The sequence below is a fragment of the Brachyistius frenatus genome, unplaced genomic scaffold, assembly GCF_029030835.1.
Source record: "Brachyistius frenatus isolate BFR_SWC_R1_liver_20210118 unplaced genomic scaffold, ASM2903083v1 Contig_41, whole genome shotgun sequence".
Lineage (NCBI taxonomy): Eukaryota > Metazoa > Chordata > Actinopteri > Embiotocidae > Brachyistius > Brachyistius frenatus.
This window is the reverse complement of record NW_027210640.1, coordinates 594359-610447: the sequence shown is the minus strand read 5'-3', so window position 1 is coordinate 610447 and position 16089 is coordinate 594359. Positions and strand designations below refer to the sequence as shown.

Genomic DNA, 16089 nt, shown 5'->3' with positions numbered 1-16089 from the left:
AAGACAATACTTCCTAGACAGATCCCCTGGTTACTCTAGCCAAGGGATTAGGGGCCCTCCTCCGGGAGAAGACGTTGCAGTAACCATGGAGGTGGCCCCTGGGGCTTATCACCGCCTCCGTATTTATTTTGGTTCTTAAAAGGTGAATGTACACACAGGGACGGTCTTGGGACGACACAAACGGATAATCTGATCCCAGTTGATGCTCTCTTGCCCTGTCCTTTCCCTTCACCGCTCTCTCTGCACCCAACTGACCCCAGGCACCCAAGGGTGGACAGTGGGCCCTGTCAGCCCAGCGCCGCCAGAGCCCTCATAAAACAATGAGGCCCTTACATGGGGGCCCTTTGGGGCCCTTGGGTCCTAGACCCACAAAGAGAAGGCATTCCTAAAGCATCATTTGGGAGCAGGCACACAAGGTTAGAGGTGAGGAGGACAAGGCCATGGAGAGACAAGAGAGATGAAGGGGGAGGAGCAATGGATAATCCATGGTGTTGTCTAAGCCTGCGGAAAGAGCAAATTTAACATAGCGACTAAACACATCCAACCCTGTGAGATCCTCAATAAAGAGACCAACTCTGCAGAACAAAAGTGTAGAGTCAGCTTAACTGCACTGAAACTTATTGAGGTCATTTAAGGTACACTGGACCCACATAAACAACCAGGCGATATACCTACATTCCTCCGACATGTATTATGATCCAAAAACCATGAACCCTTTTGACATCTTAAAGGAACACATGCAGTAGCCCATCACTACTACCTGGAGTAATTCTGTGTGTATATTAGCTAGTAATCCCAGCACCGATTGCTACACTGGCCTAGTTACTGTTGTTGCAGTGAGATGGAGGAGTGGTGGGTTGGAACCAGTGGGCAGCTTGAATACTGAAGGTTCAACACTTTCAATACACACTGCCTCGCTATTGCTATTTGCAGCAGTGTTAGTACAGAGCATGCTGTGGGCGTGTGAAAAAGGTCCCTTTCTAAGCTCATTCAGAAGAATGTCTTCCTTCTCAATCCTTGTTCAAAGGGAAAATATGTAACATACTCCTACATGCACACAATAAATTGATCTCTGCTTTTAAGCTGAGAATGTATTCTCTGACGTTTCTTTGTATCTTTTTTCCAGCCTTTAAAAGTCGGCATTGCCCACAAGTTCAGTATTGATCTTTGACAGTTGGCCACTAGGCTGCAGAAATACCTACCGGCCTGGTTTGTGGTGATGTTCACTGCAGAGAACTGAGAACTGTAGGGGCTCTTGTTAGAAACGCCGTTGGCCGCCTGGATCTCGAAGCTGTACTGCGTGTGGGCTTGCAGGTTACGGACGGCCACGCGGCGCTGCGTCAGGCCCAGGTGGCGCGGCGAGATGTCGACGTTGTCATCGCACCGCGAGCACATTCCCCGCTCGGGCAGGCACTTCTTACAGATGACGTTGTAGAAGATGTCGTCGCGGCCGCCCAGGTCACGTGGGTCGCTCCACTCCAGCACGAGCGAGGTTTCGTTCACGCTGGAAATGACGCTGCGTGGGGCAGACGGAACAGCTGCAAAAAGAGGGAGAAAGAGAGTGGATGAGATGAGGAAAATAGGTTTGGAATGAGAATGAATTTAATCTCCGTGCACAATAGGTGTAAAGAAATGTGTCTTGGTGTCAGCACAGTGACATCCTGACAATAGACAAAGATTCATATTAGAAAACACAGTTTACATATCATTATACACACATACATTCATTCTTCCATAGCTGCTATCAACACAATTCACGACCCAAGAATTTGCCTTGTGCTGTAGCATTAGTACATTTCTCTTGCATTAACTAGAGTTTTTTTTCTTCTTCCACATTACAAGAGACTGTTACAGCAGTTCTTCTGAAAAAAGAAAGAGGACAGGAGTTCAAATTTGAATTGCAAGCTTATTTCCACTGTGAGTCTTTGTGTGTGTGTGTGTGTGTGTGTGTGTGTGTGTGTGTGTGTGTGTGTGTGTGTGTGTGTGTGTGTGTGTGTGTGTGTGTGTGTGTGTGTGTGTGTGTGTGTGTGTGTGTGTGTGTGTGTGTGTGTGTGTATAAAGGGCTGGGGGGAACGAGCAAGACAAACTATTGGCGGAGCCTTGGCAATTCTTATCCAATTACCAGAGCCTTATCTCTCACTGTGCTGTGGGAGAATCAACCCCACACCCCAGCAACAGAAAAACGAATCTCCTTCTCTCTTCACTATTGAATGAATCCACTCCTATGTGTGCAAGTTTCCTCTTAACGAAGGCACCACTACGAGAGTAATTGCTCCACTTTCAGCTTGTAGAGGGGCAGCGGCACTGAGAACATGTAAGGTGTGGGGAGGGGTCGGATGATAAAGTTGTGGATATTGTTGGAAAAGCAAGCAGACTTGTTTGCTATCCGTGTGCCATTGTAGGAACGTTGTCCTGATGGCTCTTATCGGCCACTGATGGCACATGGGAACACTGATGGGAACATTTACAACACAATCAAGTATTTTGTTTTATGGCTAGCGACACATTTGATCTCGCTCTGATTTTGATCCTTGGGAAATAAAACAAAGTGGATGTCTGATTTCCTAAAGCATTGCAATAAGAAACTTTAAAACATACTAGTGCAACATAGTCAGCTGAAGAAAGTGTTCACTTACTTGTGCAGGGGGAGTCAGGAGAATCTGTGTCTGAGCGGTAATAACCGTTTCGACAGGAACAAACACTGGCCGCTCCCGAGCTGGCACGGCTGTTGGCTGGGCAGGGCAGGCAGAAGCTGTCCCCTTGTTTGGACTTGAAGGTGCCAGGGCTGCAAGCTGGTTGGCAAAAGAGAGACAGGTGGAAAAATTAAAGTGTGAATAACAACTTAAAATGTTTTTTTCACTCTCACTCTGGAGGGAAAATACTAAATTTGACTAACTAATCCGCAGCTGTAGGATGCAAGCATTCACAGAGGGATGGAGCACTGGATTATTTTATGGCAGAAAAACCTACATTTAAAACACTTGTATGTGCACGTGTGCATGTACATGATTTGTTTTTGTCCCCACGTGACCTCCTTTTTCTTGCTTATGCTGAGCGCATCTTCCGTAAACTGTACCGGAAAAAGACGTGAGTTTTTTGAGCAGAAAATTAAAATTAAAATTAAAGTGTTTGGTTTGACTGCGTAAACCAATGCTCAGATGAGGAGGCTCTAAACCCAACCTACAAACACGACCTTTATAGCAAAACGCTGGCTGCTTTCAACTGAATTCAGCCCTCTTTAAAAACACATATAAACATATATGAACAGAGAGGCACACATGTCACATGCCAATGTGTAAATATGGATCTGCAAACAATAGATGACTGCACAGACACAGTAACCTCAATGCATCTCGATGCATTTCTGCATCCTTCTAGTGTTTGAGATCATTATTCTCAACACAGTTTTACCTAAACTACTTTTTGATTAAGTGAAGTCTAGTTAATCAGATGAAAAGACTGCTTGCCTTTGAAGAGGCCCTACCTCCATTTATAGCAGCTGTTTGGAAGTTTATAACTCAAGTGATAAGCTACAGACGTGCAGGCAGACAGTGACAGCAGCATTGAGATCCAGGCTCCATATCTTTCATAAACCGCCTCGTTAAAAGATGAATGAGTTTGCCGCGGTGCTTCATAAAAAAAGACGGGACCAGGTAAGACTGGCAAAGTTTACAGGGGCCAGTTGATTAGCTGACCCACTCGCACATTAGATCGTCAATGTCAAGGACACACGGCCATGTTTGTCTGTGTGAATGATAATTATCACCATCCCGTCTGTGTTGGATTTACAATCCCCGTTCAAAATATCCGAGGTTGAAGGCCAAATCTGTCCGGCAGACCACTTACAGCTCCTGCTGTTTTCCCCGTTTTCAAAGTTCAATATTAGCACAAAACCACCAGAAGGCTGCAGCGTGTACATTAGCACTGAGTGTATTTGTTCTTTCGCCATTAATCAGAGCCATCCACACCACTGGCTAACAGGAAGTGCTGCCTGAAAAACAGATAAGAAATGACCTCGAGTTTTGCCAGGTGGTGGAACAGCTCCTTCGATTTGATATTTTGACCCATGAAAGTTCACTTCAGTTCACCCAACACCGAGTAAACTACAAGAAATGTCTCAACTCACAGGGGAAGAGAGTGTTGGTTTTTGAACATTTTAGCCTGACCAAAGATGTTGAGGGAGCACTCCCATTAAAAGCAGCTTCTTTCTTTTTCAGGGAAAGGTTGAAAGTGCTGATCAATCACTTCCAGTGAGTAAAGGGGTCACCCTTTTCCTTTCATCCATTTCTCCCTTGGAGGAACCATTAAAAGAATGAGGAAGAAAGAGAGACAAGGGGGTAGAGAGAAAAGGGAGGGCGAGGTGGAAGAGGTGGAGGCATAGAAAATGCTAATCCTGGAGGAGCTTTTTTTTCTCCCCCTGCTCTTCCTCACTCCCCTGTGTCTTATCCTCTCATGCAGAACACAGCGCTTAAGGAACTGATTAGAATGTATTCTGAAAGTGTGATGCATGAAGGAAGTGAGGAATATTGGGGGGGAGAAAAATGTGCAGCGAAGGAGTGGAAAGGCAAAAAAAAAAAAAAAAAAAGGCTCATCGATTAATATTAATGCTGACATCTTTACTGTAACTCTGCTGGCTTATTAATGAGAGCAACGGCCTTCAGATTAGGAAGGAATTGGAGGAGTAAGGACTAATGCAGGGAGAGGCAGCGCTGGAGGAGATGCTGCATGTTGGAACGACGACAGGAGAGGATGAAGAAAAATGACTATGGAGTAAAATAGTGGGAGACGAGGAAAGAGGAGAGCGGACCTGAGGAGAGGTGATGTGAGAAAAGAAGGGGAGAAGATTTATCCCTTGTGGTTTCTAGTGATTAGAGAACATTTTATCAGGGCCCAGTCGCCAGGGCTTTAACCTTGAGCTGCCAGGAACAAACAAATGAGTTTTTAACCACATACACCATGCTTTAGATTTACGCTCCTTCTCTCTCTCTCTCTCTCACACACACACACACACACACACACACACACTCTCCTTCTAAAGGTGAGCGCGTATTCAATATCCAGGGTCTGCCATAAGCTGCTAGTATAAAGTATCCACCCACTCTATGCCTCATCACCAGTATGGCTGTTGAAGAAAAGGTCTCATCTCTTCCTGCTATAAGAAGAATGAGCCCTCTGAACCCGAGCGAGCAACACACGGACAGAACATGCACAGACAACTCGCAATCAACCCGGCTGATCAATAACTCTGCTGACTCTCATCCTGCTGTCTTCATTTGACCTGCACAACCTAACCCTAATTATACGCCCCCATACCTCTCCACACACACACACACACACACACACACACACACACACACACACACACACACACACACACACACACACACACACACACACACACACACACACACACACACACACACACACACACTTTTCCATTTATACTTCTCCCCACTGTCACCTGCACTCCATTTTAGTCAAGACCTTGCTGTTTAAATTCACCTTTCTCTCAACCCCTGCGAACGTGTCATGTTTTCCATCAGACCTGAAACCATCATCTGTCCAGCGTTCATAAACAGACAGCCTCGCCTGCGTTTCCATTTATTTAGCAACCAGCTGCAAGGCACAGCTGAGGTCAGAGGAGTGAATGGCCACCCGCTGACCGTGTCATCTAGTGCGTATTATTTCGCCTTGTAATCATTGGATTAATGTGTCAAAGAAAACAAGGCCAATAAATGGCTCATACTAATGTGGCAGCTGAACAGTTGAGCGATAGAGGCTGTGACCTGCAGCCAAAACAATCCAGACTCAATCTCTGCAGCGATCAGTGTGTGTCCACAACAGTTATGTGTCCAGATGAAGTGTCCTTCAGCCAGACTTTGACCCCTTACCCGACACACTCATTGTAATTCACTCTGCAGAGAAGCATCAGATCCTATGTGCTTAAACTACAAATGTACGTTTTTGTCAGCAGTTATAATGTGATACATTATTGATCGTCTTGAGGAAATCCCCCTCCAAGGACGGTAGGACTGTGGAATAAGACTCAAAACAGCACACCGTTCTGTAGAGAGCGCCTGAACCGTGTGCACCCTGCTGAAGAATGTGAAACCTCTTAATCTACCAGCACAGACGTTAAGTAATAAAATCCAGGACTGACCTAAAATATCTGTTGTGGAAACACTCACCTTGACACTGGGTATCCTTCATGGCTGATTCAAAACCAGCTGAGCAGGTGCAGGCTCCGACAGGAACCATCCACTCCCCGTCTCCGTTGCAGTAAAGCTTCAGCGGCACAGACACCTCCAAGGCATTGGGGACGCAAGTTCCCGGTGCAATGACCAAGGATGTCGCCTCGGCCCCTGTTGCCGTCTCTGGGAAAACGGCAAAGTTGGCGATAGTGGTGGAGCACTTTTTGTAAAACACCCTCACTGAGATGAGCGACATGCAAGCACCAAGGTCCTGGAAGGCCAAATAGAACCCAGCCTTGGACAGAGGTCCGAAACTTCGGACTTTAGTGTTCACCCGTCCAGACTCGAGCATGGAGAAGCTCTCATCTGGGGCGATGGTGTCCACCTTCACATACGGGTTCTCCATCCAGAAGGGGCTGGTGGCTGTGGCTGAGTCCGAGTCAGACTCGTAGTAGAAGAGGTTGAAGGTCTCTTTGCAGGAACCGGGTATGTTGGGAATGCTGTTGCAGTCACGCACTGTGAATTTCATCTCCACATATACCCGCAGTACATCTTTTCGTGGGATGAAGTCACTACGTAGCCAGTTGTTCTGGTTGAGCTCTCGTACATTGCAGACTTGGTATGTCCGGATGGGGTTCATGGCATCATCGTAGCCGCTCACCTCTTCCCACTGAAAATAGAGTAGATAAGGAAGCAATTAGAGGCTGTAAGTATTTGTTGATATCTGTTGCAGTGTCTTTGTGTCAGTTAGATTTGTGCAATATACAGTACGCTCACCAATCTCTGCACACCTCGTACCGAACCTTGATAATCTACATCAGGTAACGTTGCTTAAAAATGAAGGAATAAAAGCAACAGGGCAGAGGTTCGGACCTAGAGAAAAAGCAGCGAAGCGAAACTGGGATTTTTTTTTTTTTTGGTGGAATTTACACTTCCATTCCCTCGCTTTTGCCATGATGCGCCTTTCATCTCTGATTAGTGTAGCGAAAAGCCAGGGACAAGGACTGCAGATTCATCACAATTACAGCCACCTGTCACCTCCTCGCCACAGAGCCACCACAGCATGTTTACCTCATATCTGTTTGGAAGTAGCAGCCACATTGCTTCACAACCAATTACGCTTCAATTATAGAGCAATGACTGCAACGTCCTCTAATAAAGGCAGGGGGAAAATGGAGCCGGTTAACCTTCATGCTTTTCTGTTTTACACTCCTCCACATCTTTCAGTGCTACTACAGTACCCAGGGGGTGAATTACTCGGGATAAAATGGGATTAAATTTTCTAAACTTTGATTACCAGCTTCATTAAATGAGTGCAAGCAAACTAGACTGTAAAAGCTTTGCTGCGAGACACTGTAATCTAATGTATTTTTCAATCTCGAATGAGGACACCACAATTAAATCATTTCACTTCAAACAGCAATTCCTGTGTGTATAATATATCTGTCTAAGTGTGTGTGTTTGCGCTGAGGGATCTGCTCCGCTTTCCCTTTCTATCAGACAAACATTTGAGTGCACGTAAGCCAAGACCTGACGTGTATTTGCATAGCACCTTTCAGATACAACAGTGACTCAAAGTGTTTTGCAAAAGGCATGGCAATGTTTAAAGAGCAATGGGGACAAAGGAATAACAGTTGCAGTGAAGTTTTACCTAAAACCTTTTGTACCCAACATGTGCTCGATCCATGAGATTCAACCTGTGACCTTTTGACTAAAGGACGGTCTCTGTAATCACTCACCTCCTGCATATCTAGAACAAAATTAAATGTCTATATACTCCTGGGACTAAAGTTTGCCTCAGAAGATTTGACTTTCTCCAAACTCTGGTAAATAGGCACCAATTTGCTCTTGGGAGCCAGTTGTTTCCTTCTGAGCTCTGAGCATCTTAATTAAGGCGGTGATATGGATGTGGTTGAGACAAGGCTATTTATCCAAGACCCTGGAGGCCACGAGGGAGAGCGAGGGAGAATGGGTGCAGCCTGGCTGTGGCACTAAAATGATGGCCCAACAGGAGCGAGGCCGAAGGAGGAAGCAACCAGAGGGAATCGATAATCACCAGCCAGGTCAATGGGATGGCTAAAAGCATGAAGTGTCAATGGGTATTTAGTTCAGTGTAATAAATCACCCTCTGCAAAAGAGGGATGAAGCCAAGTGTTTGTGGGTGTGTTTTTGTTTAAATGCGCCTGTGTGAGCCTGTCTGCCTGAGTTTGCACAAGCTCTTGTGTGTTTGTTGGAGTGTACATATGTGTAGGTGTGTGTCTGTTTGTGTGCGTGTGCATTTAGAGAAAGGTCACCCCCCCGAGACATGCACCAGTGGGCAAACAGTCTGAGTGCCTGCTTACCAAGCCCGAATGAATTAAGTAGGTCGTGTGAAAAAGGGTCAAGTTTCTTGGCATCGATTTCCAACAAGATGAATCATTATGCAAGATTGCCGATCCACTCCGTTTTCTTTGTGTCCTTTCCAATCAAAGCTTCAGATTGTACTTTCAGATGACAATGACCAATGCGTCTGTGATGCACTATCACTCACCCTGAAGGTCCAAAGCTCCACTGGAAAAGCATGTTTTGCAATATGTTGGCAAAGCTCTTAATCTTCAGAACAAACTAAAGATCGTAGGCAGGAGTTCTTTAAACCAGCAGTGGAACCTTTGTCTCCCCCTTCAGCCAGTGAGAGAAACTACAAAAACCCTGTCAGTGCAAGCTCACACGGGAGGCTCCGCAGTAGCTGATAAACTGCTGCTGAGACTGTAACACGGTGGATAAATAGAATAAAAATGTCACAGTGACCAAAAATGTGAGTAGTTTTCTATTTGAATTTGAGCAATTCGGTGCGATAACATTTATAAAGTTCAGAAAAGCTGCTTGGTTGAATTATTCTATGGCCATTCAAACTATAATTTGGCTAAACCAGAAGTTAGCCGTCTCGGTCGGAGCAAGTCTCTGGTGTACATCTCTTCTCATACACCAGATTTAAAAACTCTGTAAACAGTTAGAGTTCCCTCTAGTGATGACAGGCTAATTCAGCAGTGTGAACCCATTTGGCTTGAGTGTAATGGATGTTTATTTACATGGAAAAATCCTGCCATTTTCACAATTAGATTTGTTAAGTCTAGAAATGCTGTATGATTGAACTATTCTATCACCATTCAAGTTAGCATTTAGCTCAACTAGAAGTTTCACGGCTGGTGTGTGCATGCTCCTCCCATAAAATATGTCAAAAGAAATGTGAAATACAGAGTTTTATGTGGTAATGATACAGTAGGTTTAATCAGCATTGTGTGAACTTGTTTGGATTGAATGTAATGGATGTTTATTTATATGGAAAAGCCCCTCACTGCAGCTTAAATACATTTTAATGGATGTTTTGATGCCTTTTTCTTCAACCAGAGAAAAACTAAAAGTGAACATTAACTGTTAGCCAGCTTGATAGCAACTTAGATAAACTATTATTTAGGATTTAACTGAAATACTGAAGTTCCAACAAGCTCAGTGCTACCAATTAGTTTGTTTGTTGTTAGTACAAATAAGCTCACCCAGGCTAATTTTAAGGATATTTTAGCTTGTTTGTGACATGTTTCAGCATGCTGGGGGTCTGTATAGTAGACAATAACAATAGTTATTATCTCCACAAGATAACTAACTCGGTGTATTGTTATCAGTGTTTGGTTGTGGAAAGCCCTGTGGCTGTCATTCCAGGTCTGAGGAGAAACCTGCTATAAGCTGGAATTCCCCCTTCGTCTCCCATCTGGTTTGGAACATAAATGATACGCTTTATGCACAAATACACACACAATGCAGGGACACATTGTGAAAATTGGAAATCCAAATAGCAGGTTCACTTCGAGGTGTCGACACACACGCACACACACACACACACACACACACACACACACACACACACACACACACACACACACACACACACACACACACACACACACACACACACACACACACACACACACACAAACCTGCATCATAAAGTGATGCCACAGGCTACACAGGCAGGCGCAGACAGTGGGACTGAGAAATCACCTCTGTGTCTGAGTGCAGACAGAAAGATACATGTACACATACATACACATAACAGAACCATGTCATATGGTATGTGAAGAGGCCTCAGGACTTAAATACGCATCCTCTATGTAGCTTTATGTCTGTATCGTGATGTGTTGTGCAACGCTGAGACAAGACAGAGATGCTGTTATTCAGACTTGGCCGGACAGCATCCCAGGGAGAATCTTTGGAGTCGGTCTATTTCTAATTTCTTCTCTTAGAATTTTTTTTTTTTTCTCTCTCTCTCTCTCTCTTTTACACCGTGTCCTGGCTGCACGGACATTTCTCTGGATTTTTACTACTCTTTCCCTCCCTTCAAGCTTGCTCAGTGTGCTGCTTTGTTGGTCCTCTCAGACGCTGTTTCGGTTCGTCTTAAACACCCTCCCCCAACAAAATCAGACTGCGTTGCTCCTATTGCAGGGTGACAAAAACATACAAATAGAAACACAAACAATATAGTGCGCATAAAGACAGAAACAAGATAACAACGACCACTGATTGTTTTTCCGTTTTTGTGCAGGAAGAGAAAAATAAAGGGAAAGAAAACACAAAAGGTGGAAAGATAACTGAGGGAGGACAAGCACCGTTTGTGGCACATTCTGCTGCAGAACAAAAAAGCCCGGGGAGAAACTCCACTCTTTTGCTGGGTAATGTGGGAAATCGTGAGTGCAAAAGGCTCGCCACTGTATGTACGTCGCTTGAAAAGGAGCATCTGTTGCAGGTTCGGGGGCGTTTTTATGTTCCTGTGCCATGTCTGCCTGGAGCTGGTGGGAGCATCTCTTCTGTATTGTCACTTAACAAGAGGGAGGGGAGGCAGAGGGAGGCAGGGAAGATGGACGGATGGGAGGAGGGAATGGGGAAAGAGCAGAAAGAGGGCATGCCAGGCTGTGAGGGGGTTTGTCCTGCTGATTGTTTACAGCTGAGGTGGCTACTGTGTCTGCTTCCATTAGTTTTTTGTTACAAGGAAGTAAAGGAGGGCGGGCGACTTCGAACAGCTGGGGAGGAAATCTCCCTGCAAGTGCGTCGGGATAAAAAAAAATATAAAAAAAAAATGGGGTCCCATCTTTGAAAACACAAGGGCCAAGTCAGAGGACCACACAAAGGCGAGGGGAGGAGTGCTTGCGGTCTTTGAAGTATAGCTGAGGAGGGGTCCTGGCTCTTTCTGCTCTTCTTTAGCCCATTGTGGAGGCCACACGGGAAAGCACGATGAGGCTGTCACTGGCGCTTTGTGTGAGGTAGATTTGGGTGTCCCGACGTGCAGCGGGTCAACGCCGAGAAATATTTCAGCGTTTAAAAGGTTACTTCACGAGGAAACTGACACTTTTCACATGTTTTAAGTGCAGTGAGGCAGGAGGGGAGAGGAACATCTGTGACTGGGTGTGGCGGTGAAATTGTTTTGCAGTGGATCTTTTTCTGCTCACTAAAAAGCGCATCCTGATGAATGTTAAAACACATCCTGAAGGGTGATTTGCTGCCGGCTCACATATGAGCACAGCGGAGCTCAGCAACCTTTTTTGTTTTCCTCTTTTTTGACACCTGTGTCTCAATTCATGAATCTGTCTTGCTTATAATAATCACACACGCAGGCACACAATCACACACACACACACACACACACACACAATGGCCAATAAACTCACCCCGGTCTCTGGGTGCGCAGTCCAAGCTAATTCCGTCGTGGCCCACTTTGTGTCCATCAACGTCTCTGTAAACGGAGGCAGAGAGAAAACAAGTAGGTCAGACAGAGAGGAACAGGGTGACAGAGGACATCAATTGAACTTTCAATAGTTTTACAACAATGTCAAAAAACTTGTAAAAGGATCCGAGGAAGCGATAAGAGGCTTTGACCAAAGCTGCTCTCAGATAACTGGGTGAATAACTCAACAGAAAGGACGTGCTCAGACCGCCGGTCTGTTCATTCAGACAAAAAAGTACTGTACGTACGTGTGTGTGTGTGTGTGTGTGTGTGTGTGTGTGTGTGTGTGTGTGTGTGTGTGTGTGTGTGTGTGTGTGTGTGTGTGTGTGTGTGTGTGTGTGTGTGTGTGTGTGTGTGTGAGATAGCGGGTGAGTGAGGCCGAGATCAAGGTGGGCGATCGGTGACAGTTTGTGTGACATTTTATTGTGGCTCCTCATTTGTCTAATTGGTCTCAATTAGTCACCAGCTTTAACAAGGGAAAGGAACCAACGGCAAGTTTAGCTGAGAAGCAGTTCCATTTCCCATAGGGCACCGCGAGACACACACACACACACACACACACACACACACACACACACACACACACACACACACACACACACACACACACACACACACACACACACACACACACACACACACACACACACACACACACACACACACACACACACACACACACACACACAGAGTGAGCAACATGTTCAACTCCACAAGATATAAAACCCAACAGAAGGCCTGAATGGAGAGGGGGGGTAATAAAGTTAGGTGTCACAAAAGAGGAGCTCTTGAGCTGAACAGAGGTCAGTACGCTTCAATTGGATTCACTTTGTGTCAATACTTGAATGCGTACACACACTAAGTCCACCTCTATGTTACACCTATCCCCTGGCACACGGAGAGGAACACACACTCAAAAGACTCAAACACAAAATGGTGGGCAGGGATCTCTCTTGCGACACCCTTTATTCTCCCCTGCACGTTCCTCTCTCTTGTTTCTATGCCAGCTCTGAGAGCAGGAAAGGAAGACTATAAATGTTGAGTCGTTTTACTACCTGGCGCTCAAGGCGTAGCATGCAGCCACCATTATTATCTCAACCGCTGTGCTGTTCGACAAGATAGTAAAAGATGATGAAAGAAAACAGCGCAACCAGACGAAGAGATCGCTCTGTCCCTGGTCATTGAAGGAAGCCCAAGATGTTGCAGTCCAGTTCACTGCTTCCCTAGCAACTCTCAGTTTGTCTCTGCCTGCCTCTGTCTTTCTCTTAAGGCTAGGGTACAAAACAAATGAGTTAACCCAAAGATTTTACCATCCCTTCTCCAAATACCTGCTGTCCCCACTGCTACAGTCAGGAGTGATGAATGCAACCAACCTCCAGCCCACTTGAGAATTGTATCTATCTCTGTGGAGATGACACGCTCCTGCAGCTGGGGATTCCCGCTGTACTGAGTGACACTGTCTCTGACATGTGCACGCGCCTGTTACACTAGTAAAAAAACAAAAACATCACGTCCAAGAGAGTACCAGCCAAAGGGGGATATCTTCCCAACCGAAAAACACGTACAATCAAATTTCAGATGTAACTGAGGCTTGTTGCCCTCGAGGAAAATGGTCTGAAAGTGTCACTGCGAGCCTGCTGAGAGGACTGTCTGCCTGGGAGTGGCTCTGGGATGAAGTGAATATCGTGTACTCGCAGCCTTTGTCACAAAGTTCTTCCTCCCCCGTCTGTCTCCAGTATTCTCTCCGTGACGAAAGTGTTAATGCTTTAAAACCAATCATGAATAGAATCTGTTTTTGCCGAGAGCTCTGTTTGCAACCAGGAGCCGCCATGTTTGTCACTCGAGCAAACACGAGCCTGCTAGTGTTCTCGTTTCAGAAAGTGTGTCAGTGCGTATGAGCTGCAGGACTTCCCCTGACTCATACTGTGACAGTGTGCCATTTGGGACTTGTTACTGACAGCTTACGCAAGGCAGGTGAGCTGGTGTGGTGGAAATGATACACCTCCGCTGTCTGGTCTTTATTATTACAACTAGGCCGTGTGTATGCCGCGCCGGCTTGCCATTAGAGCTGAGCTGGCGTAAAATGACAACGCAGCGAAACACAATGACAGACGGGGAGAGAGCAGGAGAGGAAAGATCGAGAACCGCCGAGCAGAAAGAGGTGATATGCAAAGCACAAAACACACACACACACACACACACGCACCTGTGTAGTCTGAGTCAGTGATTTAAACAGTGGATCATTCGGGAGTGCATGCGCATCAGTGACCCCTCCTTTCTCAATGCATCTGCATTGTTTAACCTTACCGGGACTGTGTGTGTGCATGACTCTGTGTTTTTGTGTGTGTGTGTGTGTGTGTGTGTGTGTGTGTGTGTGTGTGTGTGTGTGTGTGTGTGTGTGTGTGTGTGTGTGTGTGTGTGTGTGTGTGTGTGTGTGTGTGTGTTTGTGCGTGTGTATTTGGTGCAAAGCCCTGTATTGTGCCCAAAGTGGAGCACCAATCCTGAGTCAATGGGCCAAAGCAAAAGCACTGGATGACCCCAACCTAACCCAGCCGCTCCCTCTGTCAGTGTGTTTGTGTGCACATGTACTGTAGATATGTGTACAGTGAGGCATCTGTGTCAATAACACACCAGGTAATACAAGTATATTGCAATATTCAAAACTGAATAGAAAACACAAAACAAGACAACCCAGAGAACAAAGTGTGGTATGTCCGCACACGAAGCAACTGTTTTCAACTGCAAACCAACAGACCTATGCTCTAGAGAGGACAAGAGTTAGACAGATTAAAGAGAGAAAGGGTTTTTTGTTTTTGTTTTTTAAGCAAATGGCTGCTGATAGCCTTTAAGACAATTGGCAGCTTGCCTAATGGGCCAGGGTGAGAGAGAAAAAAATAAATGGAAAGAAAACCAGAAGGACAAGTTTGGTGAGAAACAGACCCTCCCCTGTACACAGAAAGTGTTCTCGTTTGTTTGTGTTTTTAGCTCAACACGTGTCGCTTCACCCATTCCTATCCTGGAAGAGGAAAAGGAGAGAGGGAAAGATTGGATGTTGGATAAATCAGGCAAATAAATGTGCAAATTTGTTGCCGTAAAACACAGTCACAGGTTGAGCATGAAGGGTGCTGATGTGGAAGGATCAGGACACTGTTTAATCACGCTCTCTTTTCTTTCTCATCATCCCTGTGAAAGGATGGACCTAGTTGCTAATCTCCTTATTTTCATTTATCCTCTGTTTATCCCACACTTTCACAAAGTTCTTTCTCTCTTCTTTCCACCAGAAACGTCTGGCTGATCTTTATATCTGCGCTCTTGTTTTCACATTGTGATGGATGTGACATGCAGCGTACGCGGGACTGTTTTTCAACCTCCTACGGCATACGAAAACTATTCAATTAGCGAGTCACTGTTCTAGTAACCTGAGGATCGTTTTCGTAAATTGTTATTTATCATAGAGGTCAAATGCACTCTGGATTATCATAACAACTGTTGGCGGGGAGGAGAATGGAAGTGACATTTGTTTTCTCTGCGTGCTCTGATTGTGTGAGAAAAATCGCAGAAACACAAACAGACTTGGAGAGATCATACACTGGCAAAAAAAATGCTTACATACACAGTATACACACACACACACACGCACACACACACACACACACACACACACACACACACACACACACACACACACACACACACACACACACACACACACACACACACACACACACACACACGCATGTAAAGCCAACCCCCACACTCTAATCCTGTAATGACAGGGCAAGCCTAATAACAGGGGAGGGCACTGAAGCATTCGTCCCAATGGCCGCATCCAACACACACACACACACACACACACACACACACACACACACACACACACACACACACACACACACACACACACACACACACACACACACACACACACACACACACAGCTTTATGAGGCTCTTAAAATATTTCTTTGTTCAAACAAGCAGACTTCTTAAAAGAAAGAAAAAAAGAGAATGGCCGAAGGAGGAAAAGGGGAGGAAAGGCTATTATTGAGAGAGAGGAATGTTCAGTCATTTCATGGTCGCAGGGAGAAGACAGGTGAGGGATTTAAGCTTTGTTAGCACGACAACTGAAGATACTGTGTGTCTCGGC

At 45.5% G+C, this 16089-nt stretch overlaps 1 protein-coding gene across 12 annotated transcripts in view; it reads right to left on the bottom strand.

Moving 5' to 3' along the window:
• Positions 1-16089, bottom strand: part of LOC138623023 (ephrin type-B receptor 3-like) — a 62758-nt gene that overhangs the window by 19870 nt on the left and 26799 nt on the right. For all 12 annotated transcript variants that reach the window (XM_069702247.1, XM_069702258.1, XM_069702250.1 and 9 more), the window contains exons 2-5: positions 11888-11952; positions 6189-6861; positions 2637-2792; positions 1203-1538 (exon numbers count right to left, since the gene is read on the bottom strand). In XM_069702247.1, coding sequence (XP_069558348.1) covers positions 1203-1538; positions 2637-2792; positions 6189-6861; positions 11888-11952 — 1230 coding nt within the window. The remainder of the gene's footprint in view (positions 1-1202; positions 1539-2636; positions 2793-6188; positions 6862-11887; positions 11953-16089) is intronic.